Here is a 26,828-nt window from a genome sequence, read left to right on the forward strand (position 1 = left end):
TTCTTACTACCGTATGGAGGAGGTAGTGAAAAAAATACTAGGTGAATTAAAGAGGAATCTCAGCTGCCATGAATCTACTAGTAACTCATGGAGCTAAATATCCAGCACCTTCCTCTCTTCTGAACTTCAGTCCTGCATCCATCACCAATAGCCTCTTGGACTTCTGGAACTAGAAGTGTCGGAGATAGCTAAACTCAACATTCAAAAAACAGAGCTGTGGTATTCTCTTCCTTTACCCCTGTAATATCAATTAAGTTGGGTGTCTTTGATTGAGTCTTATTAGGTGTTAAGCCCCAGGCCCAAACCCATATCTATTAGGTGCTAAGCCTATGTGGGCGTGAAGGGGAGTTGCTAAGACCAGAGCCAATAGTAAGAGCTTAAGTTCTGGTCGCTCAGATGATGTTTGATGACAGCTAAAGGGTGCATAAAAAGAGAGAACAGAGCTGTTTGCTTAGGGCTCTCACTCTTGAAGGTGTGTTGTTATGGAGACTCTGGGCAGTTGTAGTTAAGAGCCCTCCAGCTTGTAAAACCCTGGTAACTGTATATTGTGATTTTGTCAGACAGAAGTCTGTCTGTTAATTCGTGTTTATTTACTCTGTTTGTATTTGCTCTGAAGTTCAGGGTGATGGCTTTTCCCCCTGAGCTGAGTGAATGATATTTGTATGTTGGATTAAAGTAAGATTGTTAACCCCTTAATGCTGCTTTCCTTAGTAAAGCAGATCAAAAGAATCTGGGCTTGCAGTGTTCTTGTTGTTGAGCTTGTGTTGGTTTTTCACACCGCGCCCCCCCAGCAGCTGCAGGCCAAGTTGTTGCAACAACCCCCAACCCACTGCTCTTTGAAAATTTCCTATTCCTGTTCAGGGTACCACTATCTTTCCAGTCTCCCAGGTTCCTCATCTCAGCACTATCATTAACTCTTTAATCTCCCTCACCCCACACATCCAATCAGTTGTCAAATCTTGATGTCTCTACTTTCAAAACTTCTCTCTCATCCACTCTTTCTCTCCACCCTACTTCAGGTCCTCATCACTTAAGATTATTGCAAAGGCTTTCTAACTGGTCTCCTGGACTCCCTTTTCCCCATTCCAGACCACACAGCTGCCAAAGTCATTGTCCTTAAGTACAGATCTGACCACATCACATCTACTCAAAAAACTCCAGTGGCTCCCTATGGCCTCTAAAATCTAATGATCAAACATAAACTCCTCCATGTGGCTTTTAAAGTCCTTCACAAGCTGGCCCCATCCTATATTTCCAGATGCATTATATATTACCCTCCTTCCTAAGCGTCTTGGTCTAGCCACACTGGCTTTCCTTCAGATCCTTTCTGATGCCCTTGATCCCCTAACTCTGTGGCTTTGTTCTAACCTATGTCCATTCCTGGAAGGTACTCCTTCCCTATTTCATCCTACAGAATTTCACTTTCCTTCAAGACATAGTTCAAACAACCTGCTTCTCTGCATGTAGTCTTAACTGATTCCCCCTAACTGCTACTGCCTTGAATAATTACCGTTTATTCAGCTACCTTTAATTTTGTATTTATCCTGTATATACGTAGGCATGGATATAACATCTCCTCAAATAGAACATAAGCTCATCGGGAGGATGGATTGTTTCATTTTTTTACTTGTTTCATCAGCACCTAGAACTGTGCCCAGCATATAGCGGATGCTTAATAAGTGCTTGTGGAATTGAATTAGGCTGTTTACAGAATTAATTTCACACTTGCTAGGCCCATGGTCACAGAAAAGAAAGGTCATGGAATATAAATATTCCACGGAGAGCCTGGGTTCAAATTCAGACTTTGCTCCTTCTAGCTGTGTGACCTTCTGTTTCCTCTTCTTTTAAAAAAAAAAACAGTGGGAGGGAGCGGTGGGCTAGATGATTGTTACTCTCCCTTCAAACTCCAAAGGCCAAGACCCTACGACAGAGGAGATGTATGTCAAAATACCCCTAAGTGCAAGCCAAGCGTCCTACCTTGGCAGGCGGGCCCGCGGAAGCAGGGAAGCCACGCTCCGCCCCGGGCAGGACGGGGTTAACCGAATGAGCCCTGAACCTGGTTAGTTACAGCTTCCAGTTTGGAGGCCTTCAGGCCGGAGTGTGCGCAGGAGCTAGCAGAGTGAGCAGGGCTGAGCCCGCCCCACACCCCTCCCTCGCAGGACGGGGTTAAGCGAGGGCGCCCTCTAGTGGTCGATCGAAGCTTCTCCAGCTTTCAGGTCAGACTGTGCGCAGGCGTTTGCAGAGCAAGCCGGCTAGGCTCCGCAGGAGCTCAGCCTTACAGAACTGCGTGTGGCACGACGGGGTTAAACCAAGGAGTCGACGGGCATAGGCGTGCGCAGGCGCTCTGAGAGCGGGGGGGTGGGTAACGGGAGGAGCGCGCAGGCGCACGACGGTGGGAGACGTGTCCCCAGGACTGGGTGGCCGGAAGTGGCCCGTGCGGAGCTGTAGCCGGAGCTGGCCGGGTTTTGCAGGCGTCCGCCCCGTCCGTCCGTGTTGTCTGTCCGTGCAGCCGGCCCCCAGGATGCTGAAGAAGTTCGACAAGAAGGACGAGGAGTCCGGTGAGGCACGGGGGCGGCTCTGGGACCCCGGGCCTGATGCAGGGCGGAGGGGGGCTACCCGCCGGTTCCGGGTAACGGGCCGGGCCGGCCGGGCGGGGCAGCCAGGCCCGGGCGGGAGATCTGCCGGGGCTGGCTGGGTGGGGGGCGTCCTCACTGCCTGATGTCTGACAGGTCAGGAACCCGAGTTGTTTGGGGAGCACTTCATCTCTTATCTAAAGGGAAGGCACAGCGGGGACGAGCCCCCTTCAGCAAGCCCCTTCCAGGTGCCAAGCCCAGGTGAAAAAGCTGGACAGACCCTGTCTGCAAAGAGCTTATCTTCTACTTTGCAGCATGTCACATAATTAAATACAGGATATGGGTGGGGGGGTCATTGACAACACTGGAGGGAGCAATATGTCACAGATAGTTAAATACAGGACATGTGGGGGACATTGACAACACTGGGGGGAGCAGCATGTCACAGATAATTACAGGACATGGGGGGACGGGACATTAACAACTCTAGAGGGAGCAGTGTATTCCCAGATAATTAAATTCACTGGATAAGGTGGAGGGGACATTAATAACACTCTGAAGGGGATGCAACAAGGGATATTAACAGCCCTCATTGACAAAGTCTGATAGAATAGAGAAGTTCCGTCATTCATCCAACAAGCACGGTGCTAGGCACTGAGCAAAAAACAAAACTGTGCGTTCTTAAGGGTTTATATTCTGTTGGAGTTAACAGCATGTGTACATACAAGCAAATGCAAAATACATCCAAAGTAAATAAATAGTTTAGGAGATGAGGTAAGGAGATACAGTAGCAGCTGCAGGGATGTGTAGATAGTGTTATTTGAACCAAGCTTTCAAGATCGCTGATTATTCTAAGAGTCAGAAGTGAGGAGGGTACACTTTTTGCAGATACAGGAGACAGATTGTGCAATGACATCAATATGGGAGATGGAGCCTGTGTGTGTGTGTGTGTGAGTGTGTGTGTGTGAGAGAGAGAGAGAGAGAGAGAGAGAGAGTACTCAGGGTAGTTTGGCTGGAATGAAAGGTGATGTGTAATAAGTCAGGAAAGATAAGTTTGGAGTGGATGTGAAGAGCTTGTGATACGAATTGAAGGAGATTTTGTTTTATCCTAGAGGTGATAGGATTGGAACTTTTTGAGCAGTGGAGTGACCTGGTCAGGCTTTGCTTTAGTAATATCACTTTGGTAGCTCTGTGAGGGATGGATTGGGGAAGGGAAGCACTTGAGGGAAGAAGACCATCTGATAATCCAGGCAAGAGGTCACGAGCATCTGAAGTAATGGTAGATGTGTGAGTGGAGAGAAGGGGATGAATGCAAGAAATGTGGCAGAGGTAAAATTGACAACACTTGGCCACGTTGGATGGGGGCGGGGATGAAAGAGACTGAGTTGAGGTTACCTCCAAAGTTTCGAACCTGGGCTAGTACAATGGTGGCATCCTTTATAGCAGTTATAAAAGTTGAAAGGAGGAAGAGAGAGCACTCCAGGCATGGCTTCAGCCAGTGTGAGGTACAGAGGCTTTCACAGGATCATAGAACTGAGAGGTGGCAGAAATCTTAGAGAGTGTTTAGTCTGAACCCCTCGTTTGATAGGTGGGGAAACTTGAAGCCCAGAAAGGATGAGTTTACCCCTAGGTGGCACAGTAAGTACCAGAGTCAGGACTTGAACCCAAATTAACTGATTCCAAATCTCTTCATTTATTTATTTGTTCATTTATCCATTCATTACATCATTCTGTCTTTCATATTAGTAACTTAACAAAATGTTTACTATGCAAAGAGATGTCAGTCAGTCAGCTAGCATTTATTATGTGCCACCTGTGTGCTAGGCACAAAGATAAATGGAGTAGATGCCTTCAAACAACTTATAACTAATAGTAACCAAAAAGTATTCAGATATAATACATGTTAAATAATTGTAAGTGTGTAAAGGGAATGTCAAAAGTAGTCTGAGATCAGATGAGACACATCACTTCGAGCTATCTAGCTTGGGGCAAGGAGGAGATGAATGGGAATTCAGGATAGGCTTCCTGGAGGAAGTGGCATTTAAACAGGATTCTAAGCAGAATAGGTAGGATGTCAGAAGATAGAGATGGGTGGAGGAAGATTTCCAAATTTAGAAAATAACATAAGTAAAAGTTCAAAAGTAGAAAAATTCATGTCAACTTAGGAAACAGTGAACTACTCTAATTTCACTGAAGTGTGGAGTACTTGGGGGGGGAGTAGAGTGAAATAAAACTGGAAAAGCAAGAAGGTCCCAGATAGTAGCAAGCCTTGAATGCCAGCCTGAGAAATTCAGAGACAATGATGCTGTCTAAGTTGAAGTATTCATAGGATTACAGGTGTAGAGCTAGAAAAGACTGAAGGGTCATCTAGTCCAGCCCTTTTTATTGATGAGGGAATTGAAAACCAGAAACATGCTTTTACTTGCTTAATACTTACTCAGGTAGTAAGTATTCGGCACTTGAACTCAGGTCTTCTGCAAATCCAGTTCTCTCCCTGTTGCACTGTGCCATCCTTGTTCCTGTCCTATATTAGATAGGATACTTACTGCTCCCTGGAAGTTAATTAGCAGGAAGGACATAAATCCAGAATACCAGGACCTGGGAGAGTTTCTGCCCTTTTGGGACCCCTTCTGTCGAGTATAAACTTTGGCAGCACTATAGTTAGAGGGAGGCGGAGGAAGGGCAGAAGTACGTCATAAACTGTTCAACTGTGGATTTGAGATGCTTTTCATGACATACCAAGAATCTGAGACAGAAATTGGAACTGAAGCCTGGAATCCAGAGTATACTCCTTAACAGTAATGTTGGCTTATGCACATGAATGTAGAGAGGGCACAGAAAACCATAGGAGGGGTTTTCTATGCTTACCCGTGGATAGGGTTGCATAATTCACAGATGATCTTAAAAGGTCTTCCTGGTTCCCTTAGTGCTCAGGTCTATCATGGATGGACTCATGGATGGACTACGTGGACTACACTCATCTGTGTAGGGCATTCCTGCCACAGTCCTGCTCAAGCCTTTGCAAATGTTTCTCTAGCTATTGAATTAGGATTCAAAGACTCATCCCACTCAGGACATGGATAAAGGTGACACTTAGGAGGATAAGAGTCACTTTTCTCTACTACGTTAAGCTAATACTGTGTTCGTTATAAAGCCCTTGACTTACAGGTTTTCTTGTCTTCTGTCACTTTTTTTCTGAACTGTTTGTATTTCAACAGGCTCAATTCTATACTCTCCTGCAATGTTTCCAGCATTCTCTGCCTACCTGGTAAAATTTGACTAGATCATTTCATCTTTTTGTGCCCTGAAGTTGTTTTCTTTGCATGTTCATTGGCATTGAGTAAAGCTAAAGTTTTTTGCATAGGATCATCTCTTCTTCCAGAGCTAACATCCTCAGGAGACCATTATTGAAATTTTCTTACTTAACTAGAGGGGGATGATAGAGTAAACCTAGAGGAGCCTTGTGCATGTTTCTTTTCTTTTTTAATATCTTATTTTTTTCCCAATAACGTGAAAAAATAATTTTTAACATTTGTTTTTAAAATTTTGAGTTCCAGATTCTTTCCCTCTCTCCCTTATCCTACCCTGAGACAGTAAGCAATTTGATATAGGTTATACATGTGTAATCATGCAAAACGTATTTCCATACTAGTCATGTTATGAAAGAAAACACAGATCAAGAGAAAAAAAAACCATGAAAAAAATAAAGAAGATGAAAAACAGTATGCTTCAGTCTGTATTCAGACTTCATCAGTTCTTTCTGTGGAGATGGATAACATTTTTCATCATGAGTCCTTTGGAATTGTCTTGGATCGTTGTCTTGCTGAGAAGGGTTGAGTCATTCGTAGTTGATCATAGCACAGTGTTGCTGTTACTGTGTACAGTGTTCTCTGAGTTCTGCTCACTTCACTTTGCATCCGTCCATTTAAGTCTTTCTATTTTTATCTGAAATGATCCCATTCTTCGCTTCTTATAGCACAATAGTATTTCATTACAATTGTATACCACAGTTTGTTTAGCCATTTCCCAAGTGATGGGCATCTCCTCAATTTCCAATTCTTAGCGCCACAAAAAGAGCTGGTATAAATATTTTGGTACATATGGGTCCATCTTCCCTCCTTCCTTCCTTCCTTCTTTCCTTCCTTCCTTCCTTCCTTTCTTCCTTCCTTCCCTCCTTTCTTCCTTCCTCAGACCTATTACAGTGTTGTTGAATCAAAGGGTATGCAGTTTTATAGCCCTTTGGGCAAAGTTCCAATCTGCTTTCCAGAATGGTTGGATCAGTTCAAAACTCTACCAACAATGCATTAGTGCCCCAATTTTCCCACATCCTCCTGCGTTCTTGAGGGGGCAACCTTGGACTCATCCTTGCTGTTTCCCTTATGGCCAGTAGTGCTGAGTAGAAACTGAGTAGAAGCAGTTTACTGATTTCCCTCTCTGCTGTAAGAGGTTGGATGTCTGTATGAACAGCAGCAGCGTGTGAAAGGAGCCTTGGCTGGGGACTCAGAAGGCCTGGCTTTGGTCTCAGCTCTTCTACTTCCTCCTTGGGGGACCCCAGACAAGTCACTTAACTTCTCATTTTCCTCATTTGTAAAATGTGAATAGTAACATTACCTACCCACTGTACGGGCTTGTGTGAATCAAACAAGGTGATATATATGAAACACTTCGTTATCCCTAAAGCACCGTACAAATGTCAGCACTAGTAATTATCCTCTGTCTTAGTTGTGCCCTGTCATTTCCCTGAATTCATTTCCTCTGTGATTCCTAGTTTTCCAAAAACCTTCCAAAAACATCCTTCTTCCCTAAAATTGACCTTTCTAATCCAGGGACCCCATTAGCATGCCAGTAAGAATAGGGAGGTCTATTCTCAAGGGTCAAGAATGGTTGAAAAGGAAGGAGAGGGAGGGCATGCTATGAGAGTTTAGGAAAGAGACTATCTTCTGGGGAAACCTTTATGGAGAACGTCATGGTTAAAATTTGGCCTTGAAGTGCAGATAGGAAGGGATTCAAAGCCAGAGTCAAGGGCTGGGGAGAAGAACATTCCTTAAGGGTTTATTGTGTGCCAGGAGTGGTACTAAGAGCTGGGGAGACAAATACACATAAGCAAGAGCTTCCCTGTGGGCAGCTGGGGGGTGGAGGGGAATTCCACCCATCAAGGACAGCTGCAAAGAGGGAAAGGATGAGGATTGGTGGGAGTGGGAGTATGCTGTGGAGACTGGCCAGAAAGTTTCATGGAGTCTCCATTCTAGGCCAGATAACCATGATAGGGTCTGAGCTTAAAGTTCCTGTAGTATGGAGGTGACAGTGATAGCCATAGAGTAGTAGGAGGTAGGACTGAAAAGGGAAATTGGGGCCAAATTGTGAAGAGCCTTGAGTGCCAGGGTCAGGAGTTGCAGTTTTTTTTCTGTAGGCTGTGGTGAAGTTGTCCTCACTTGTAGTGTCTTCTCTATATCTGGGAGGTTGGTGAGGTTCAGTGACAGAATCTAGTATTCACCATTCTGTGTTCACTGTCAACTTTCAGGTGGAGGCTCAAATCCATTTCAGCACCTGGAGAAAAGTGCAGTGTTGCAGGAGGTAAGTTCCATTCTTTTCTTTATTCTTTGTTCCTTCAGCTTTGAGAAGTAAACCTAACTCAGATGGAAATAAAATATGCCAAGTATTGGTGGAAAGTGAGCTAGAGAAAAATCCTCTTAATTTGGGACATTAATCCCTGAGTAACTTGGCAGCATCTCATGCTCCGAGAGAGTCCCAATCATGCCAAGTTTCCTTTGCCAATGTTGATTTCTCTGTGTGCATGTAACTTTCTTTGGGCTTTAGTTAAGAAGGCAGTAGAGAGTCCAGAGCTGGATTTTTGCAGGGGTTATGCTCCTAAATTCCACATATCTGATTTCTGTGGCTGGCTAAGTCTGTTGTGGTTTAGGGCGAAATTATTTGAACCATAGGGTGAGAATTTTCTGGGATGGTGGATGGAAATATCTGGTTTGAAACAAATGTCTGAATAGATTTCTATTTTATGTTTACTAGAAGCTTTTTAGATCTTGTAGCTCTCGCTCAGAATATCAAACCCATGTTTTGTTTTCACTGGAGGTTTAATACCCTCTGCTTCTCCTAGGAATAGAATTTATACAAACAACCACAGAAAACATAAAAATTGAGCAAGGAAGCTGCAGGGCATATGGGTGAGATTCACCTTGGGCCCTCCTCGGCCTCACTTCGGCTCTGATATTTTGTAGGAGAAGATGAAAGCTCTACAGGCCCAACCCCAGGACAGTTAGCATAGCTAACGTGACCCTGGTTTCTTCTCTTGCCAAGAAAGATCACAAAGTTAGCTTTCAACTGCTTGCTTAGAGCAACAGTGTAATAAAGTTGGTGTTTTGTACTTCTCTCACCCTGTGACTCGCAGACTCCCATTTCCTCCCCTTTCGTCATGATTCAGAATCACTATACAGGTCTGAGCTAAGATTAATTACTAGTGCTGACATTTATAAAGTACTTCATGGCTAACAGTGTTTCAGATACATCACCTTGTTTGATGCTCCCAAGCTTGTAGGGCAGGCAGGTAGTGTTTCTATTCACATTTTTACAAAAGAACATGAGAAGTTAAGTGACTTTCCCAGGGTCTTCCAGGGAGGGAGTAGCAGAACTGAGACCAAAGCCAGGCCTTCTGAGTCAGGGCTCCTTCCACATGCTGCTGCTGCTCACACAGATGTCCACCCTCTTACAGCCGAGAGGGGAAGCAGAAAACTGCTCCTGCTAAGGGTCTGCTTTGTCCTGTCCAAGCGCTGCTGGCTGTGTGGGAGTGGTGAGGATGAGGCTGGCCCTGCCCTCTCGAGAAATGTGCACAGGACAAGCTCCTTTGTGCTTACTCTGGCTTCCCCTCCTCAGGCACGCATCACTGTTTCTTTCTCCTCCTCCTCAGCTGAGTTCTTCATTTCTGCTTCATTGATAAAATTGAAGTTGTTTGTTACAACTTTTATATTGTCCTTTGTTCTCTCTTCCTTTTTTTAAGTCTCTGGGAAAGAGGTGACCCTTCTCCACATGAAGGCCAGTCCTTCTGCTCGCACCCTTGATTCCCAGGGCATACCCATTGCTTGATTCCCTCACTCACCTTAAGTATCCTTATTTACTGCCCCTCTGCCCCTTCCCTATTGCCTACAGCCATGTTTAGATTTCTTCATTTATTCTCCATGCCCTTAAGTTATGGCACTACATCCCTTCTCATCTTCATAGCAAGACTCCCGGAAAAAGTTCTCTCCTCTCCTTGTCTCTACTTCCTCCCCCTCCCCCCACCAAGTTTCTGACTCCACCAAGACCCTGGTGTTTCTATAAGGGAACTGTCCTGGGGGCTTTTCCCACTCTGGGAGACATCTGTACTCCAGGGGCAGAAGGTAGATCATGATCTGGCAAGGGAGACTGGCAAGGAACAGCAGGTCCTAGGAGAACCAGGAGAGAACAGTGTCTTAGGAGCCAGGAACAGAGAGTCTCAGAAGAATGGATGTCAAAGCATGTCTGAAGTTGCCGAGTGGACAAGGATGAGAAAAGGCCGTTGAATTTAGCTTTTGTTAATTGCCTGACATCTCTCCTGAATGTTTTGTCAGCGTGTCCAAAATGTAATACACTGTCTTCTCCTTTAAAACTGCCTCTCCTCCAGATGTCCTTAGTTCTGCTGCAGGCCCCACGATCTGCCCACCTCTGTATATCCTCAAGCGTGGAGTCATCCTTGGCTTGTCATTCTCTTTGGCCCCAGGTTCTCTCCCAGTGGAAGGATCCTTTCCTCCCCTTATGTTCCTTGTGATTTCAGGTCTGCATCTTGACTAGTAATGACTGAATTTGCTTAGCTGTTTTCTTTCCACCTTATAACCTGACATGCTCCTGGTTATGAAAACTACAATATGGTGACTACAGCTGTTTTTGGAATGGAACTGAGAGTTGTAGGAGGCTTAGTTACAAATCTTGTAAAAGGCTGCATAGAAAGTGGGAAGTTCTTAGGCCAGCCCTTTCTGGACTGTTCTGGTTGGCACCTTTATTAACTTATTAATTACCAGGTTTTTCCACCCATAAGACCATGTTTATAATAGACTAATGATGTTTAATCAGTACATTAACTAGCCAGATTGGAGGGCTTAAAGCCCGAAGAAAAGGTTTGCAAGGCTGGCCCTTTCCTTATGTATCATCTAATTGTCTTGGTTGCTTCTTCTTTTTAGGCCCGAGTATTTAACGAGACTCCTATCAACCCTCGGAAATGTGCCCACATCCTCACCAAGATCCTCTATCTCATAAACCAGGTAATGGGGTGAGGTGGAGGCTGGAGGATGGTGATGAGGCAGGCAGGCATGACTGTCAGTGCTGCCAGAGTCAGTGTCACCTGCTGGCTCTTTGGTGGGCTCTGTGTAATGAGGGCATAGTTCTGTTCTAGTGCTCCTACTGCTCCTGCTTCTGACCTGTTTTCTTGGGAGGAGATTTCTGCAGAGTTCCTTAATCAGGGCTGTGATTTGCTAGGAAGACTGGCCTGACCCTCCTCCCCACCACAGAGCTCAGGAAACTTAATTTTATTGTCTCTTGGTTCTTTCAGGGGGAACATCTGGGGACAACTGAAGCAACAGAGGCCTTCTTTGCCATGACCAAGCTTTTTCAGTCCAATGATGTAAGTGTTTCCGGTGACACTTTCTTAGATTTCATAGATAAGTCTGTCTACAAAATGAATTGTCCTGGCTTGTGTCCTAAGCAAATAGAATGAGAGAGGAGAGAACAGGAGGGATTTCAGCAAGCTCTCTGCAGGTGACACTGAGTCCTGCCCCGCCAGCTCTCCTTGGAATTTATGGTGTTACCTTGATGATGGCATGGGCTGTTAGTCTGTTTCACAGCATCCTCTTTCCCTCATTCTACTTGTCTGTGCTATGGTTCTCAAGACAGAACTTCATTGGATTGTCTGAAGCTCTCCTGTTGGCAGCAGGGTCTGTTGTCCATGCAGTGCAGCCTGAGCTTGGAGAAGTTTTCCTCTCTCCCAGCTGACCCTGGAAATGGCCCTGGGCGGTTGTGTGTCCCTGGAAATGGCCCTGGGCAGTTGTAATGCAGTACAGAATGACCCATTGGAGAGGGGCAGGCCTTCTAAGCTTTGGCTTTCCCAGATCTCTGAAGAGTCAGTAGAGAATTACAGGAAAAGGATGAAGTCACAGAAAGTCATGTTATTTGACATCTGCAAAAGCACAGGTTTCTTCCTGAGGCACCTGTGACTGACTAGGGGATTGGCATCTTTGAGAACAAACTGATGGTGGGGATTTGGAGAGTAGTAAGGGAAGCTGCCTTCCCCCACGTGGCAAAGATTATTCTGTGTGCAGAATCTCTTTTTAAGTTGTGATATAAGTAATGAGACTTTTTCTAAATTTGTTCATAGCCCACTCTCCGAAGGATGTGTTATTTGACAATCAAGGAGATGTCCATCATTGCTGAGGATGTTATCATAGTCACCAGCAGGTTAGTTTTGGGGATTAGAAAGAAGTAGTCCATCCAGAGGACAGAGTCGTGCCACCTTTGCTCTTCAGACCCTCTCTCCTCCGTAGACTGCTACTGATGCCACAGGAGTAGGCTTCTGGGGCTTCTCTCTCGCCATGTGTTCTAGTCGCCACTGGGGCTTGGCTCTTGTTTAACAATCCTAGTTTCATTTTGTTTCTGTTGCCTCAGGGTTGATATGACTTATACACGGGGGGGGGGGGGGGGGGGGGGGTGTCTCTGTACTGTGACACCGTGAGAGATTGCTTCTCACTTTTACAGTTTGACCAAAGATATGACTGGAAAGGATGATAACTACCGAGGCCCAGCCGTGCGTGCCCTCTGCCAGATCACTGACGTGAGTCCTCTTTCCACACCACCAAGCTTATCTTTCTCCTCTTTGTTTCCACTTCCCTGATTCTCAACCTAGATTTCTTAGGTCTGTCTGTGACCTCTCTGTCCTTGTTTCTCCCCCTTCTCTCCTTTCCTGGTGTTAATGAAGCACACTCGCCCTGCCTTTCTTCACAGAGCACTATGCTGCAGGCCATTGAACGCTACATGAAGCAGGCCATTGTGGACAAGGTGCCCAGTGTCTCCAGCTCTGCCCTGGTGTCCTCCTTGGTATGAACGTCTTAATGGGGGAGTCTGAGGAAGTAGTGAATAGCTTAGGATTAGAGATATTTAAAGAAAAACCAAAGCCATCACCTTTCTAATTTATCCCAAATCTGTGTAAAAGCCAGAAAATGTTTTTTTCCCTCATCTCTTCCACCTAAGAAAGTCTGGTTTCAGCAAGAAGGGAAGGGTTGAGTGAGTTAGGTTTCATTCTTTCTGGGGGTAACAGCATTGGGGCAGCTGTAGGTTTGCACAAACCACTTGTTACTTACATAACTACAAACTTATGCCATCAGGAAAAATAGATGTGTATTGTGTGTTGATACTGGGGGACCTGATATCTATCCATGTAGTAGTAAGTACTACATAGTCAGGGTGCGGGGTGGGAAGTCTGGTGGGTGCCTGACAAAACGTGTGAGGTCTAGCTGAAGGATAGCAGGAAATTCAGAAAGGCATCACAGTCCTCTGATAGCCACAGTTAATCCTCTTCCTTGATGGCCTGATCTTCTTTTCTTCCCAGCATCTGCTGAAAAGCAGCTTTGATGTGGTGAAGCGATGGGTGAATGAGGCTCAGGAAGCAGCCTCTAGTGATAACATCATGGTCCAGGTGAGGGCCTTAGAGCAGCTCCAGGCCTGCGGAAGGGAGGGATTCTTTCGGTATTCAGGCACATACAATTTTATTAACTCGTTTAGCACAGGGCCTGGCTCTCAGTAGGCACTTAATAAATGTTGGTTGATTGACTGATTAAGTGCTCCACGCCATACCACCACGTCATCTGAGCCCTGGCTTGAGAGTTCTCATTCCTGCTTAGCCATTGATTTGCATTGTGATCACTACCTTCCTTCTCTGTGTCTCTTCCGTATCAGTAAATGAGCTGAATACCATTCTGCTTCATGGAGTTACTATAAATAAGGGTGAAATCTTACCTAGTAAAAGCTCAGAGCTCTTGTAGGAAGAGTCATGTAAACAGAGCTTCTGACCTGTGCCATCTTAGGCAAAGGACTTACCATGCCTGAGCCTCAGTTTTCTCATCTGTAAAATAGAGGGCTTGGCCTGAACAGTCTCTGAAGTCCCTCCTAGGTCTAGCTCTATGAACCTCTGGTCTGATCTAAGCTGTATTTCTGTCTCTGGTCCAGTACCACGCCCTGGGTCTCCTTTACCACGTGCGTAAGAATGACCGCCTGGCCGTCAACAAGATGATCAGTAAATTCACCCGGCATGGCCTCAAGTCACCCTTTGCTTATTGCATGATGATCCGTGTTGCCAGCAAGCAGCTGGAGGAGGAGGATGGCAGGTAAAGAAGTTTATTTCTCCTTGAATATATACTTCCCTCACCAATGTTGTATTTCATTGGCCAAGTCTGTGCCATTCTCTTTTACAGCCGAGACAGCCCTCTGTTTGACTTCATTGAAAGCTGCTTGCGCAATAAGCATGAGATGGTCGTGTATGAAGCTGCCTCTGCCATCGTCAACCTGCCTGGCTGCAGTGCCAAGGAGCTGGCACCAGCTGTGTCAGGTAATCATGGCTCAGGGTGGGAAGTTCATTGGGCATGGTGGAAGCATGACAAGGGAAGAGGCTCCTCTGGAGGACCTTCCCTTGGTCATCCAGGAGGAGTACTTGGGAGACTGCATAAACTGACATTAAATCTACACTATGTGTCTGCCACTGTGGGGAATAGAAGTAAAAGCTCTATTCAGCCTCAAAGAACTTAGAGTCAAATCGTAGGCTGATCCTTCCAGAGCTAGAAGGAATCTCGGAGGCCATCTAACCCAGTCTCCTTGTTTTACATATGGGGAAACTTAACCAGAAAGGTGACGTCCCTGGCCCAATGTAACTCAGGTAGGCAGTTTCAAAAGTGGTATTCAGATGCAGGTCCCTGGACTCTGGAGCAGCATTCTAGGCCTTCTCTTGGGTCCTACAACCTTGTTTGGTAGAGAAGACTTACACACAAATGATTAGAGTAAGACAGACAGAATGAAATACTGAATCAGGTGGCACAGAAAATAAGTGCCTGGGAATTCAGAAAAGGAAAAATCACTGCACCCGAGGTAGCAAAACAGTGCTTCACAGAGGAAGTCAGGTCCTGAGGGATAGCAGCGATCAGGTAAGAAAGGTGGAAGAGAGAGGAGGAGGAGGACGTTCAAGGCTGAGGGGCGGTGTGAAAGCCCAAGTGTAGGGATGGAGCAAGTGAAGTTGAAAGTCTTTATGTGGGATGCTCCTTTTTCTCCAGTGAAGTCTTAGCATAGCATAATTTGTGTAGATGATATGACAAGGCTAGAAAGAGCTTTCCTTTGCCTCCTTAGAATAGTATTAAATTCAGAGTAGTATTTATTAATGGCCTTTTTGTATAGGGCTTAAGTGGCCAGGAAACCTTTTCCTCTTATTAAGTTCAGTAAGGAAATGGAAGCAGCTTGGGGGTGAGGATGCTGTAAGGTGGTGGGGGCGGTATGAGAATTTGAGTATGAAACAGATAACTCTGAATGCATAGCTCTCTTAAACACCTTACTACACACTGCCTCCACACATGGTCTCTTTCCTCTTGGTTCTCCTTGTCACTTGGCAAAGAGACCAAAATAACATGTATCTTCATACAGTGCTCCAGCTCTTCTGCAGCTCCCCAAAGGCCGCACTGCGATATGCCGCTGTTCGCACCCTCAACAAGGTAGGATCCTGGGATGTGAAGGAGAGAGGTTTCTGCATGGGGGAATAAGGGATTCAAGCCTAGGACAACTAGGGGACTCTCTTGAGCTTTCTATTTTTTTGGAGAAGGAATCAACTCTTTTTTTAAGTGGACCTTACTCTGAACCTAAAAGTAAATGGTGAAATGGTTAGATTCCCAGGAAGAAAATCTTGGAAAACTTCCCTTGATGCCTTTGGATTTGAGAATCATAAAGGAGACAGGTACAAGAGGCCTAACTTCTCATTCTTTTTTCAAACAGGTTGCAATGAAACATCCATCAGCTGTGACCGCCTGCAACCTGGACTTGGAGAACCTAGTAACAGACTCAAACCGAAGCATTGCCACCCTGGCCATCACTACCCTGCTCAAGACGGGCAGTGAGAGCAGCATTGACCGCCTCATGAAGCAGATCTCCTCTTTCATGTCAGAGATCTCTGATGAATTCAAGGTACTTAATGCAGAATGGGCTCCGCATGTAAGAATGTGATTTTCGAATGGTTTGATGGGGTCTAGACTGCATTGTGAGTGGAAAATTCTAATTAAGATGAAAGCATATAGTCTTGTGTTTATGGGGCAATTTGTTTTCAGTTCCAGACAATCAGCTTACAAACTTTTAGAAAACTATGTATTCCTAAGTTAATGATTACCCAAATATCTCTAGCCTGCTGGGAGGGATGGATGTGCACCTAGTTTTCTCTCTGTCTCTGAACTTTGATATTAGGATTGGTCCCACACATGAGAGTCAGTCTGCAGAACTTCATCTTTGTGGGCTTCAGTCTCTGGTGTGTTGGATCTATGTAACCTTTTCTATGGCCATAGCATTCTGAGACATTCATTGCATTGCTGGCCAGGCCAGCCCATCCTTCCTAGGTACGTCACTAAGGAGGGGAAGGAGAGGAAAAGAATCCACTTGAGTCTCACATTGTAGCTTTGAGTAGAGGCAGAGTTGTGTGGGAAGAGACTCCTTGCTTAGATTTGGGGCTAGTAAATCTAGCTTGCCTTCCATCCTAAATGCCTCAGTTCTGGAATGCCACTGGCTCACACTTCTCCCTCTAATTTAGGTTGTGGTTGTCCAGGCCATCAGTGCCCTGTGTCAAAAGTATCCTCGAAAACATGCAGTCCTTATGAACTTCCTGTTCACCATGCTTCGGGAAGAGGTGAGACTGAGAAGCTGGGGTTGGAGGCGGATCACCCAGTTAAGTGTCTGACACTCACTTTGAGCCAAATTACTTTTCTTTTTATCTTAGTTCCTCACTGATTCCTCCTTCAGGCTAAAGAGAAAAATCCCTACTTATTCTCCTCTCCCTCTGGCCCTCAAAAAAAAGTCCATAGTGATGTTATAATGAGGTGGTATCTGTGTCACTTTCGACTCTTACGGACAGATGGAATGGAAACACTAAGTGTTGTTAATAACATTAATAGGATAATTACTATCCCTGGTTTCAGAGAAATAGCAAACTGCCTAGGAGCTGCACTACTGAGGAAGTAGGGAGGCACTCTTCTGTGGTTTGGTTGTCTGCCTATGAGTCTCTAGGACAGTGGGTCTCGTAAAGGGCTTTCATAGGTATTTGTGTGATGGTTTCTTGAAATATTTACAACTATATTTTTGTTTCAGCCACAAAATAGTAATTGATTTATTCTTAATTGGTATCTCTTTACTTCTAACTAGTGGCAAGCAGGAGCAGGTGGGTTAGATGTGATCCACCAGTCTTTGTCCTTCCAAAATGATACATGAACTGAGAAAATTTAGAACAGTTAGTAAAGTGGGACCCGGGTCCATGTATCAGCTTTCTTGCCTTGAGTGTTACTGCTAGTTCAGGAGAAAGTGGTCTGCATGCCCGACTTTCTACTTCGTTGCAGGGTGGCTTTGAGTATAAACGGGCCATTGTGGACTGCATTATTAGCATCATTGAGGAGAACTCAGAGAGCAAAGAAACAGGGCTCTCCCACCTGTGTGAGTTCATCGAGGACTGTGAGTTCACTGTGCTGGCTACTCGAATCCTGCATCTCCTGGGCCAAGAAGGACCAAAGACCAACAATCCCTCCAAGTACATTCGCTTCATCTACAACCGTGTGGTCTTAGAGCATGAGGAGGTCCGAGCAGGTGGGTCACAGGAATTATGGAGTGAAAAGTTCATCCAGCATGGATGGGGCTCATATGCCTGAGGCTAAAAAAGAGGAACGTGTGGTGACCACCTACCAATTATTGGGGGGAAGTGCTTTAAGGTGAAATCGAGCAGTATTAGAATTATAACAATAGGAATTGAGCTTTTGCTACAGTCTTTCTGACTATTTGGCTTTGGGGCTTGTGTCTTCTTGAGCATGGGGATAGCAGGCAGGTCAAATGGTAAGTGTAAATGACTCATTAGTGTTTTGTGCTATGACTATAGGTGCTGTTAGTGCTTTGGCCAAATTTGGAGCCCAGAATGAGGAAATGTTACCCAGCATTTTGGTGTTGCTGAAGAGGTGAGCCCCATGTCTGGGATGGGTCAGAGGTCTTTCTGCACCTGTATCTCATTAGGGCCAGACTCAAGTTCTCTGTGTTGTTTGACACTCCCACTCTGTCCCAGAGGCAACAAATAGTTTCTGTTCCATGTGTGACTGTGGACTAAAGGATTGGGGCTTGGTAGGGAGCATTGTTTCCTAACAGATAAAGTCATGGACAAAGTATAGTGCCCATCTCCAGTCCACATTAGTGTCATTAGGAATCAATCTCTAGGGTCCTAGTTTTGGTATTTCCTAAGTGATGAGTAGTGAGCCATGGTCCTTGCTTTCTCTAGAGTTAATAAAAATCAGCAAGCAATTAGAGAATCCTTATAGTGCATGAAAATGGATCTTGCTTGGATTTGGACATCCTCATTGCTTTTGTGTTTTGTCTCTAGGTGTGTGATGGATGATGATAATGAAGTGAGGGATCGAGCCACCTTCTATCTCAATGTTCTGGAACAGAAGCAAAAGGCACTCAATGCTGGCTACATTCTAAACGGTAACTGATTGAGAAACCTTAGGGGAGCCAAGCCTCTGGAAACTTGAACATCCCCAGGGTTACAGTCTCTCACTTAGCACAGGCAGGCTTCTGCTGGGGTTTCCGTCTTGTTATTCTATGACAGGGTGCCCTCTACTGGATTATCTCTTGGGACAATAGAATGCATGACTGGAAAGCTGAGGCTCTTTGGAGATAAACCTGAGCATCATCATGGTGCCAGTGCTGTGGGTGTGTTCTTCACACCAGAAAGAGGGGGCAGCATAGGGTGCCCACAGGCCTTCTCTGGGGAGTTCTTTCTTAGTGGATGTTCTGCCTAGCTTCCATTAGAATAAAAGCCAATGTACAGCCCTGACCTAACCTGACTGTTTTCTCCCTCACTTCTAGGTTTGACAGTGTCCATCCCTGGCCTGGAGAGGGCACTGCAACAATACACTCTAGAGCCCTCAGAAAAACCTTTTGACCTGAAGTCAGTTCCCTTGGCCACCACTACCATTGCAGAACAGAGACCAGGTAATGTCTTCCCTTCAACTCTGGGCAGGTATGAGTTGTGAGGAGAGCCTCAGCAGCCTGTGTTGACTGAGGAACCGCAGACTTGGAGCTAGCAGGAATGATTTTGTCATTTGTAAATAGGTCTTAACTCCTGCTATCGGTATCCTCGTTCATTGTAGGTCAAAGAGGCTGTTCTTAGAGACCAGAGGCTTTTGATGCCTGCCCTTACTCAGAAACTTTGTGCTAGGAAGAAATACTCCTATGTGTCATTGCTTTGTGGACTGTTGGTAGAACTGGGATGCATACCCCCAGACACTTCAAGGTCTTCCTTCTTTTAAAGCCATGGACAGCTGGGATGTCTGGAAAACTCCTGGATCATAGTAGTTAGGGCACTTTTACTACTAGTAGTGTAACTGTGGTCAGTCATTTTCCTCATCTGAAGAAGCATGGTTTGTGCCAGATGATCTGTCTGAGGCTCTTTCTGATCCCAAGAGTCTATGGCACTCCAGTCATAGTAACTAGACTATTACCACTTTATTAGTTATGTGTTTATTTCTTCCCTGTAGAGAGCACTCCCATCACAGCAGTCAAACAGCCTGAGAAGGTGGCAGCCACACGACAAGAGATCTTCCAGGGTAAGTCATGGGCGGTGGAGCAGGACAAGGCTCTTAGAGCCAGGGACAAATCTTCTAGATTTGTCAGTTTTGGAAAGTCAAGTTTTCCCTCAAAGTGTTGCCTCTTTGCTTCTAGTTGAAAGTCAAATGTCCATAGTGCCCAATCAATGCAGTGATAGCCATTAGCTCTCAAGGCAGGCATGGGGCCCTCTCGGTCCTCAATTACAGCTTGGAGTCAGTCCAAAGGCCACACTTGAGGACCTAGAGGGCCACATGAGGCCTCAAGGCTGCGGGTTCCCCACCCCTGGACTAGAATACCAATCCCATTTTTATACTCATCGAAGTCCTTTTTTATGATATACATATATGTAAGAAAGATCTAAACTAAGTTTCTCTAAATATAATCCTGCAGAATTTTTTGTTCTGTCCCACACCTCTACACCTACCCATACCTGAACTTCTGCCTAATGCTGCATCCATGTTAAATGCAGGCCTCCAGCAAGGTGTGCTGCCATTTACCATCAGTAGTGGCTGGTCTAATGCAGCTGTAAAAAACAAAAATAGAAACATTATTTGCTTATTTAAGACTGTTAGCAGTTAACAACTGAGTGAGTAGCACCTGCACAAACTATTCAGAGGTTGGAGGCTGGAGTGGTCAGGTGGGCTTTGTGAAGGAAGTAGGGTCTGTGTTGGTCATTGAAGGACTGGTAGAATTGGAATAGGTAGAAGGGAAGAAGAAGAAAGTGATCTAGGTAGAGTAAAAGCATGATGACAAGTGTGCAGGAGAGTTGGACCAACAGCGAGCGTCTAGTCGTGTATCTGTGTGCACACACATGTACATGCCTGCACATACGCACCTGTGTAGATGTGCGTGTGTTTTTATATGTACATTTGTGTGGCCGCACATACACACATCCATTCTTCCATGTGGGCATCAGCCATCTAAGAAGGCTCCACTGCATGCTTGTCACCCAACCTGCCGCAGGATAATGCCTTTTCTCTGTCCTAGTTGATAGGCCCTCCTGTTCCGGCCTTGTTGTTTACTTAGGCCATCCAGATCTCCTCTTCCTTCCTTTCAGCTGAGGACCCCATCTCACATTTCATAAAGACTGTCGCTATGAGCTCCTTCTTATCCTCTTCTGTTTGTCTCAAAACCCCTGAGGTACCCCACTCTCTCTCCTTATTTATCCCAGTCTCTGATGATGAGGAAGACCTTCTCTTTGATAAAACCAGCCCCTTCCATCTTCTGCAGCAGATTGCTCCTCTGGTTGTCCATCTCTCCCTCTCCTTCCCTACTGCCTTTAAATACATCCAAGTCTCCCTGATCCTTAAAAACCTTCACTGGACCTCCATGTCCCTTCAGGATGTCCTATATCTCTTCTCCCTTTTCAGCCAAACTCATAAAAAAAAAGTTGTTTAGTTAGTTCCACTTCCTCTTTTCTCATTGACTTTTTAACTCTTTGCAATTTGACTTCGATCTCACCACGCAGCTGAAATTTCCCTCTCTGAAGCTGCCATTGGTCTCTTAATTGCCAAGTCCAGTGGCCTTTTTTTATAGTCCTTGTCCTTCCTGACATCTCTGTGGACCACCCCCTCCTTCCTTACCAGTTTCATTTTATGTTGCTATCCATTCCACCTTCTAAGCTCCAGCCGAACTAGCCTTTTTGCTTCCCTAACATATGGTGCTTCCATCTCTTATTTTGACTTTGTACTACCTCCATGCCTATAATGTGTCCTAGCCTTGTCTACCTCTTATAGAATCTCCTGTTTCCCTCAGGACTCAGCTCAACCACCAACTCCTATAGGGAGCCTTTCCTGATCACTCCCAGCTGCCAGGACCCTCCCTAAACAACCTTGCATTTATTTTGTATTTATTCTTTGCGTATTTCCATACATATGTTTTGTCTCCTTTAATAGAATGTAAGCTTCTTGAGGACAAGGACTATTTCTTTTCTGTTTTTGCATCCATAGAGCCTCACAGACTGACTGGCACATAGTAGGTGTATTGAACATCTACTACGTTAAAAAAATAGATTTACATAATGAGAATTGGATGGAAACCTTTAAAGATTTATTTGGAAATCTAAACACTAGTAGCTGACATGAAATAGGGAGTCAAGTAAATGTTGCTTTTTGGCTTTCAGAACAATTGGCAGCTGTGCCAGAGTTCCGTGGGCTGGGTCCCCTCTTCAAATCTTCCCCGGAGTCTGTGGCTCTTACCGAATCTGAGACAGAATATGTTGTTCGCTGTACCAAGCACACATTTCTCAACCACATGGTGTTCCAGGTTGGTAGGGGAGGTGGGCTCTGAGTGAGGCCTTTAGGGTTTGGGCCAGGGTGGGGATGTGGACGTCAAGCTCTCCTTTCTTACCTCCCCTGATGAATGTTTGAGATGGCCCAGGATTGCCAAAGGGACCACATTAGCTTTGGTGACTCAGCAGCAGTGAAAAGAGGGTTGTCCCTCATTAGGTGGTGTTTTTCTTCCATGTAGGGAAAAGGATCTCAGGACTCCTTGAGAATGAGCATGAGGAAATAGAGTCTGGGGCAGAGTTTTCCTGGAATCTGAGAACAGAGTGCTAGAATTGTGATGGGGTGCTGGGACTTGGACCTCCCAAAATGAAGAGGTTTGGGGTACTGGGACCCCAGGAATGCCAAGTGAGAGTCACAGAGAATGAATTCATACATTCAAGCCATCTTTCAGTCAAGAGATAGTTTATTATAATGCCAATAGAAGTGGGAGAAGGTCCTTTTTGGGGAAATTTGCACCCTAATGGGGGTGAATCTAGAACTTATATAGAAAAGGGACATGGGAATGGAATGCTGGGGATACTAATTAGGTAATCCAAGGGTCCAGGTGTCTTTGGGAGCTATGGATGGGAAAGTGTAGGGGGTATACCAGACATAGAGGGAGAAAAGACAAGTCTTTTGTTTAGCTGCCAGAGGCATGGATCTTGGGCAAGCACCTGAGACAAGTTGCTTGGGCCAGGCACCCCTCTGTTCTGATAAAGGAATTACAGAGTCAAGCCTGCAACGAGGGAACATTTTCTCACAAGGTGGGGCAAGGCTGGGTTGTTTTCAGAGACAGTCTTAGGGCTTTTTGGGGTCTGGGTCCCACCACCTCACCAGTGGCATGAGCAGGGAGCAGTGGAGGCTGTTCCTGTGAGATCTGGTTAGGTGCCTAGAATACTTTAATGGTTCTCTCCCCTTGTCAGTTTGATTGCACAAATACCCTCAATGACCAAATCTTGGAGAATGTCACAGTACAGATGGAGCCCACAGAATCCTATGACATCCTCTGCTACATCCCTGCCAAAAGCCTGGCCTATAACCAGCCAGGGACTTGCTATACCCTCGTGGCATTGCCTGAAGGAGACCCCACAGCTGGTAAGCTCACTCCGAACACTGCCCACATCCTCAGAGGGAGGGACTTTAGGGGCTTGGATAACACTGTTTACCACAAGTGTGTTCGTTATGACTGGGAAATTTGGTTTTAGGATTTTAAGGATAGCATGTATGGGCATGCACAGATACCCCCTCCCAAGCATGACTTTCTCTTCCCAGTTGTGAAGTCACTAGTTTCTTGAGCATTATGTGGCTATCACCACCGCATGAAGTCTCCTCTCATTTTCCTTATGTTTTATAGTCTATTCTACATCTGTGAACGTTATAATAGGCACAGGGAAAACCTCCCCCTCACCATCAGTGCATAGCTTGGCCCTTAGTCCACACCTTGGAATTGCTCTTGGCCCTGTTGTCTTTTCTGATAATATAGGAGAACCCTAAAATTTAAAGAATCAGTCCGCCTCATGACTACTTGGCAGTAATGCCTCTGATCATGTCTGGAGTTATACTGACCATCAGCTTCTCCCAACAGTGGCTTGTACTTTCAGCTGCATGATGAAGTTCACAGTCAAGGACTGTGATCCCACCACTGGAGAGACTGATGATGAAGGCTATGAAGATGAGTATGTGGTAAGTGTCGGGTACCAGGAAACGTCAGTCTATGGCCAAGCACCCTATTCTTGAGAATGTCTAGACCAGTTTTTAGTCAGGGATTCCAAGGTGTCCTTGAACTTAAAGGGGAAAAAATGACATCTTTGTTTTCACTAACCCCTATCTGAAATTTAGAGTTTCCTTCAATAAAAAAAAACATTCTAAGAGGTGTATAGGCTACCCTAGACTGTCAAAAGGGTCCATGACATAAAAAAGGCTAAGAACCCCTGGTTGGACTATGTTCTCAGCTGTAGGTTTTCTGATTGGAATCCTCAGATTTGCAGAAGTTCATTGTATTATAAGTTAATGAAGATCTGAATATTTTGGCTTTGAAGACATATATTTCTTGCATCATTCAGTGATTCAATTCTGCTTTTAATCATGACACTCATTAGGGATAAACTTCTCATGATTTTGAGGAAGGGAAAACTATAAGTATATAACCATACTAAGACTATAATTCTGATTTCACCTGAAGCATTTGTTACACCACTAATATTTGTTAAGAGTATGACTACGAGGCTCTGAGTCAGAAATTGTTTAAAAAGACAGTAAGGATTGAGGTTCTGCTCCCCATCCCCATCCCATGTTTGTATGAGTTGCCAGACAGTTTGCTCTGACACAATGACTAGTCTTTGCCAACACTTCTGGTTTGATATAGGGACATCAGAGTTCTCTCCTTTGGAGCCTTGGGTTTTCAGACTTTCAGATTGTGATTCCCCCTTCTCATAGCTAGAAGACCTCGAGGTAACATTGGCAGATCACATACTCAGGGTTTTGAAGCCAAACTTTGGGGCAGCCTGGGATGAGGTGGGAGAAGAATTTGAGAAGGAAGAAACCTTCACTTTATCCACCATCAAAACACTTGAAGGTAAGTTCCAGACCTAGGAGCAGCTGCTTCCTAGATTTCCGTGTTGACCCCATACCACAACTGGAGCATGGAGCATGAAGTGTCCTCCCCCTCCTGTTGGGAGCAAGGTCTTCTGCAGAGCACATCCTGGACACAGTTGCATATTCCCTCTGTTTTGTAATTTCAGCAAGAAATTTTGGAGTTGGGTGGGGTGAGCAGAGAGGTGGCAGTTGGCAGTTATGTGTGGGCTCACACATATGGGTTTTTCTTATAGAGGCTGTTGGTAACATTGTGAAGTTCCTGGGGATGCAGCCCTGTGAGAGATCAGACAAAGTACCTGAGAACAAGAACGCTCACACGTTGTTCCTCGCTGGTAAGTGGCTGTGCCCAGGACAGGAGGGAGGCTAAACCAAGAATCTGGTCAGGACCCTGTTTCCATGTGGACAGAGCTCCCCCTTTATGGTCTTTCACAGAGACTTCCCGCCCCTCATTTGGGAACACAGTATTGCATTTACAGATTTATCTGTAAACAGAGTCTGCTTCAGGGCCTTGCTTACCAGCTGATCTCCACTTTCAGCGTCAACACCAGTCCCCTGGGATGCTCAGACAGCTGCTGTGCGGCTCTAGGGTTTGGGGACCGTCCCCACCAACTGAAGCTTCTCTGTGTTATATGAAAGTCATTGTGGATTGCTATTTTTGGCACAGTACTCAAATAACTGTCTCTTGTGCTCAGTCTGAGCCCTTCAGTTGGCCTCATCAGCACCAGTTTACCATGTTCTGTCATCTTTTGTGCCCTAATGACATGGAAAAGCAACGTTGCCTTTCTAAAATGCCCCTTTCCCTGGGCCTCTTTCCCTAGACTCATAACAAACATTATCCCTTCTGTTTGCAGGAGTATTTCGGGGTGGTCATGACATCCTTGTGCGCTCAAGGCTGGTTTTGACAGACACGGTGACAATGCAGGTTACAGCCAGAAGCACCGAGGAGCTGCCTGTGGACATCATCTTGGCATCTGTAGGCTAAGGAATTGTCCCTCTTGGGCTCAGCACCCTCTGACACTACAACTTAAATGGGCCTATTGACCCAGGAGACCCACTCCTTCATATGGACACAGTGAAAACCTTCCCTTGGCAATAACTTCTTTATTAAAATTATACATTTCTGATTTTTTTTAATTAGATCATTTTGTTTTTAAGACCTAAATGGTAGTTGTTTCAGCTTGTGCTGAAGCTTGCTACCCTGCCTGTTGGCTGGCCTTCGGATGAATAAAGTTACCACACGCAATCTCTGAATTCTGTCTTCGAAGGAGTCTTTCCTGACCACATAAATCATCAAGTAATTAATATCTACCTTGCTTATATCACGGTGCTTCCTTGAAGGGAGCTTCCAGTCTATTTCCTGATAAACTTAAAAGTTATCACTGAAGAAAAAATAATCCTAAGGAGACCCTAAAAACCAACTCTTCTCTAGACTCTAAAATCATCACTTGATATGGTTTCATAGGATTCTCATTAGATAATGAGAGTATTTAGCAAGCAACAGTCATGATACAACCCCATTCCATGCTGTTATTTTAAGTACTGATGATGTACAAGAACCCCTAATTTTGTCCTAGGTCACTCAATCTGGAGTTAGAAGGGACCTCATGAACCATGATTCCATCCATCCCTGGACAAGAATCCCTTCTGACCAGTGGTTATCCAGCCTTTGATGCTTTCCAGTTGGAGCAGGACTTCACTCCCTTCCAAGGCAGCTCATCCCCTTTTTGGATTGCTCCAGTGATTAAGAAGTTTTTCCTTATTTCTTTTTTTTTGTGATTTACTTATTTATTTTTATTATTATTTATTTAATATTTTTAGTTTTCAGCATTGATTTCCACAAGATTTTGAATTACAAATTTTCTCCCCATTTCTACCCTCCCCCCTACTCCAAGATGGTATATATTCTGAGTGCCCTGTTCCCTCCCTTCTGTCACCCCCACTACCCCCATCCCTATTTCCCTTACTTAATTGTAGGGCAAGATAGATTTCTATGCCCTATTGCCTGTATTCCCAGTTGCATGCAAAAACAATTTTTTTTTTGAACATCTGCTTTTAAAACTTTAGAGTTCCAAATTCTCTCCCCTCTTCCTTCCCTGCCCCATAAGAAGGCAAGCAATTCAACATAGGCCACACATGTATTATTATGTAAAACCCTTCCATAATACTCACGTTGTGAAAGACCAACTATATTTTGCTCCCTCCTATGTTGTCCCCCTTTATTTAATTTTCTCCCTTGACCCTGTCCCTTTTCAAAAGTGTTTGCTCTTGATTACTTCCTCCCTCTATCTGTCCTCCCTTCTATTGTCCCCCCTTTTTTATCTCCTTCCTCCTTTCCTGTGGGGTAAGATACCCAATTGAGTGTGTATGTTATTCCCTCAAGTCAAATCTGATGAGAGCAAGATTCACTCATTCCCCCTCACCTGCCCCCTCTTCCCTTCCAACAAACTGCTTTTTCTTGCCACTCTTATGTGAAATAATTTACCCCATCCTATCTCTCCCT

General features: G+C 45.0%; 1 protein-coding gene across 1 annotated transcript; it reads left to right on the plus strand.

Annotated features, from left to right (window-relative positions):
• The first annotated feature begins 2,358 nt into the window (after positions 1 to 2,358).
• On the plus strand, positions 2,359 to 25,579 carry COPG1 (COPI coat complex subunit gamma 1). Its single transcript, XM_036738263.1, has 24 exons — positions 2,359 to 2,558; positions 8,095 to 8,147; positions 10,778 to 10,858; positions 11,146 to 11,217; positions 11,968 to 12,047; positions 12,345 to 12,420; positions 12,591 to 12,683; positions 13,195 to 13,281; positions 13,812 to 13,969; positions 14,057 to 14,190; positions 15,270 to 15,337; positions 15,615 to 15,803; positions 16,417 to 16,512; positions 17,216 to 17,459; positions 17,746 to 17,821; positions 18,238 to 18,341; positions 18,726 to 18,851; positions 19,397 to 19,465; positions 21,589 to 21,731; positions 22,657 to 22,828; positions 23,319 to 23,416; positions 24,170 to 24,308; positions 24,562 to 24,660; positions 25,180 to 25,579. The coding sequence occupies exons 1-24, from the start codon at positions 2,522 to 2,524 to the stop codon at positions 25,308 to 25,310; spliced, it is 2,625 nt and encodes an 874-aa protein (XP_036594158.1). The 5' UTR covers positions 2,359 to 2,521; the 3' UTR covers positions 25,311 to 25,579.
• Positions 25,580 to 26,828: the final 1,249 nt, after the last annotated feature.

The sequence above is a fragment of the Trichosurus vulpecula genome, chromosome 9 (assembly GCF_011100635.1).
Source record: "Trichosurus vulpecula isolate mTriVul1 chromosome 9, mTriVul1.pri, whole genome shotgun sequence".
NCBI classification, from domain to species: Eukaryota; Metazoa; Chordata; class Mammalia; order Diprotodontia; family Phalangeridae; genus Trichosurus; species Trichosurus vulpecula.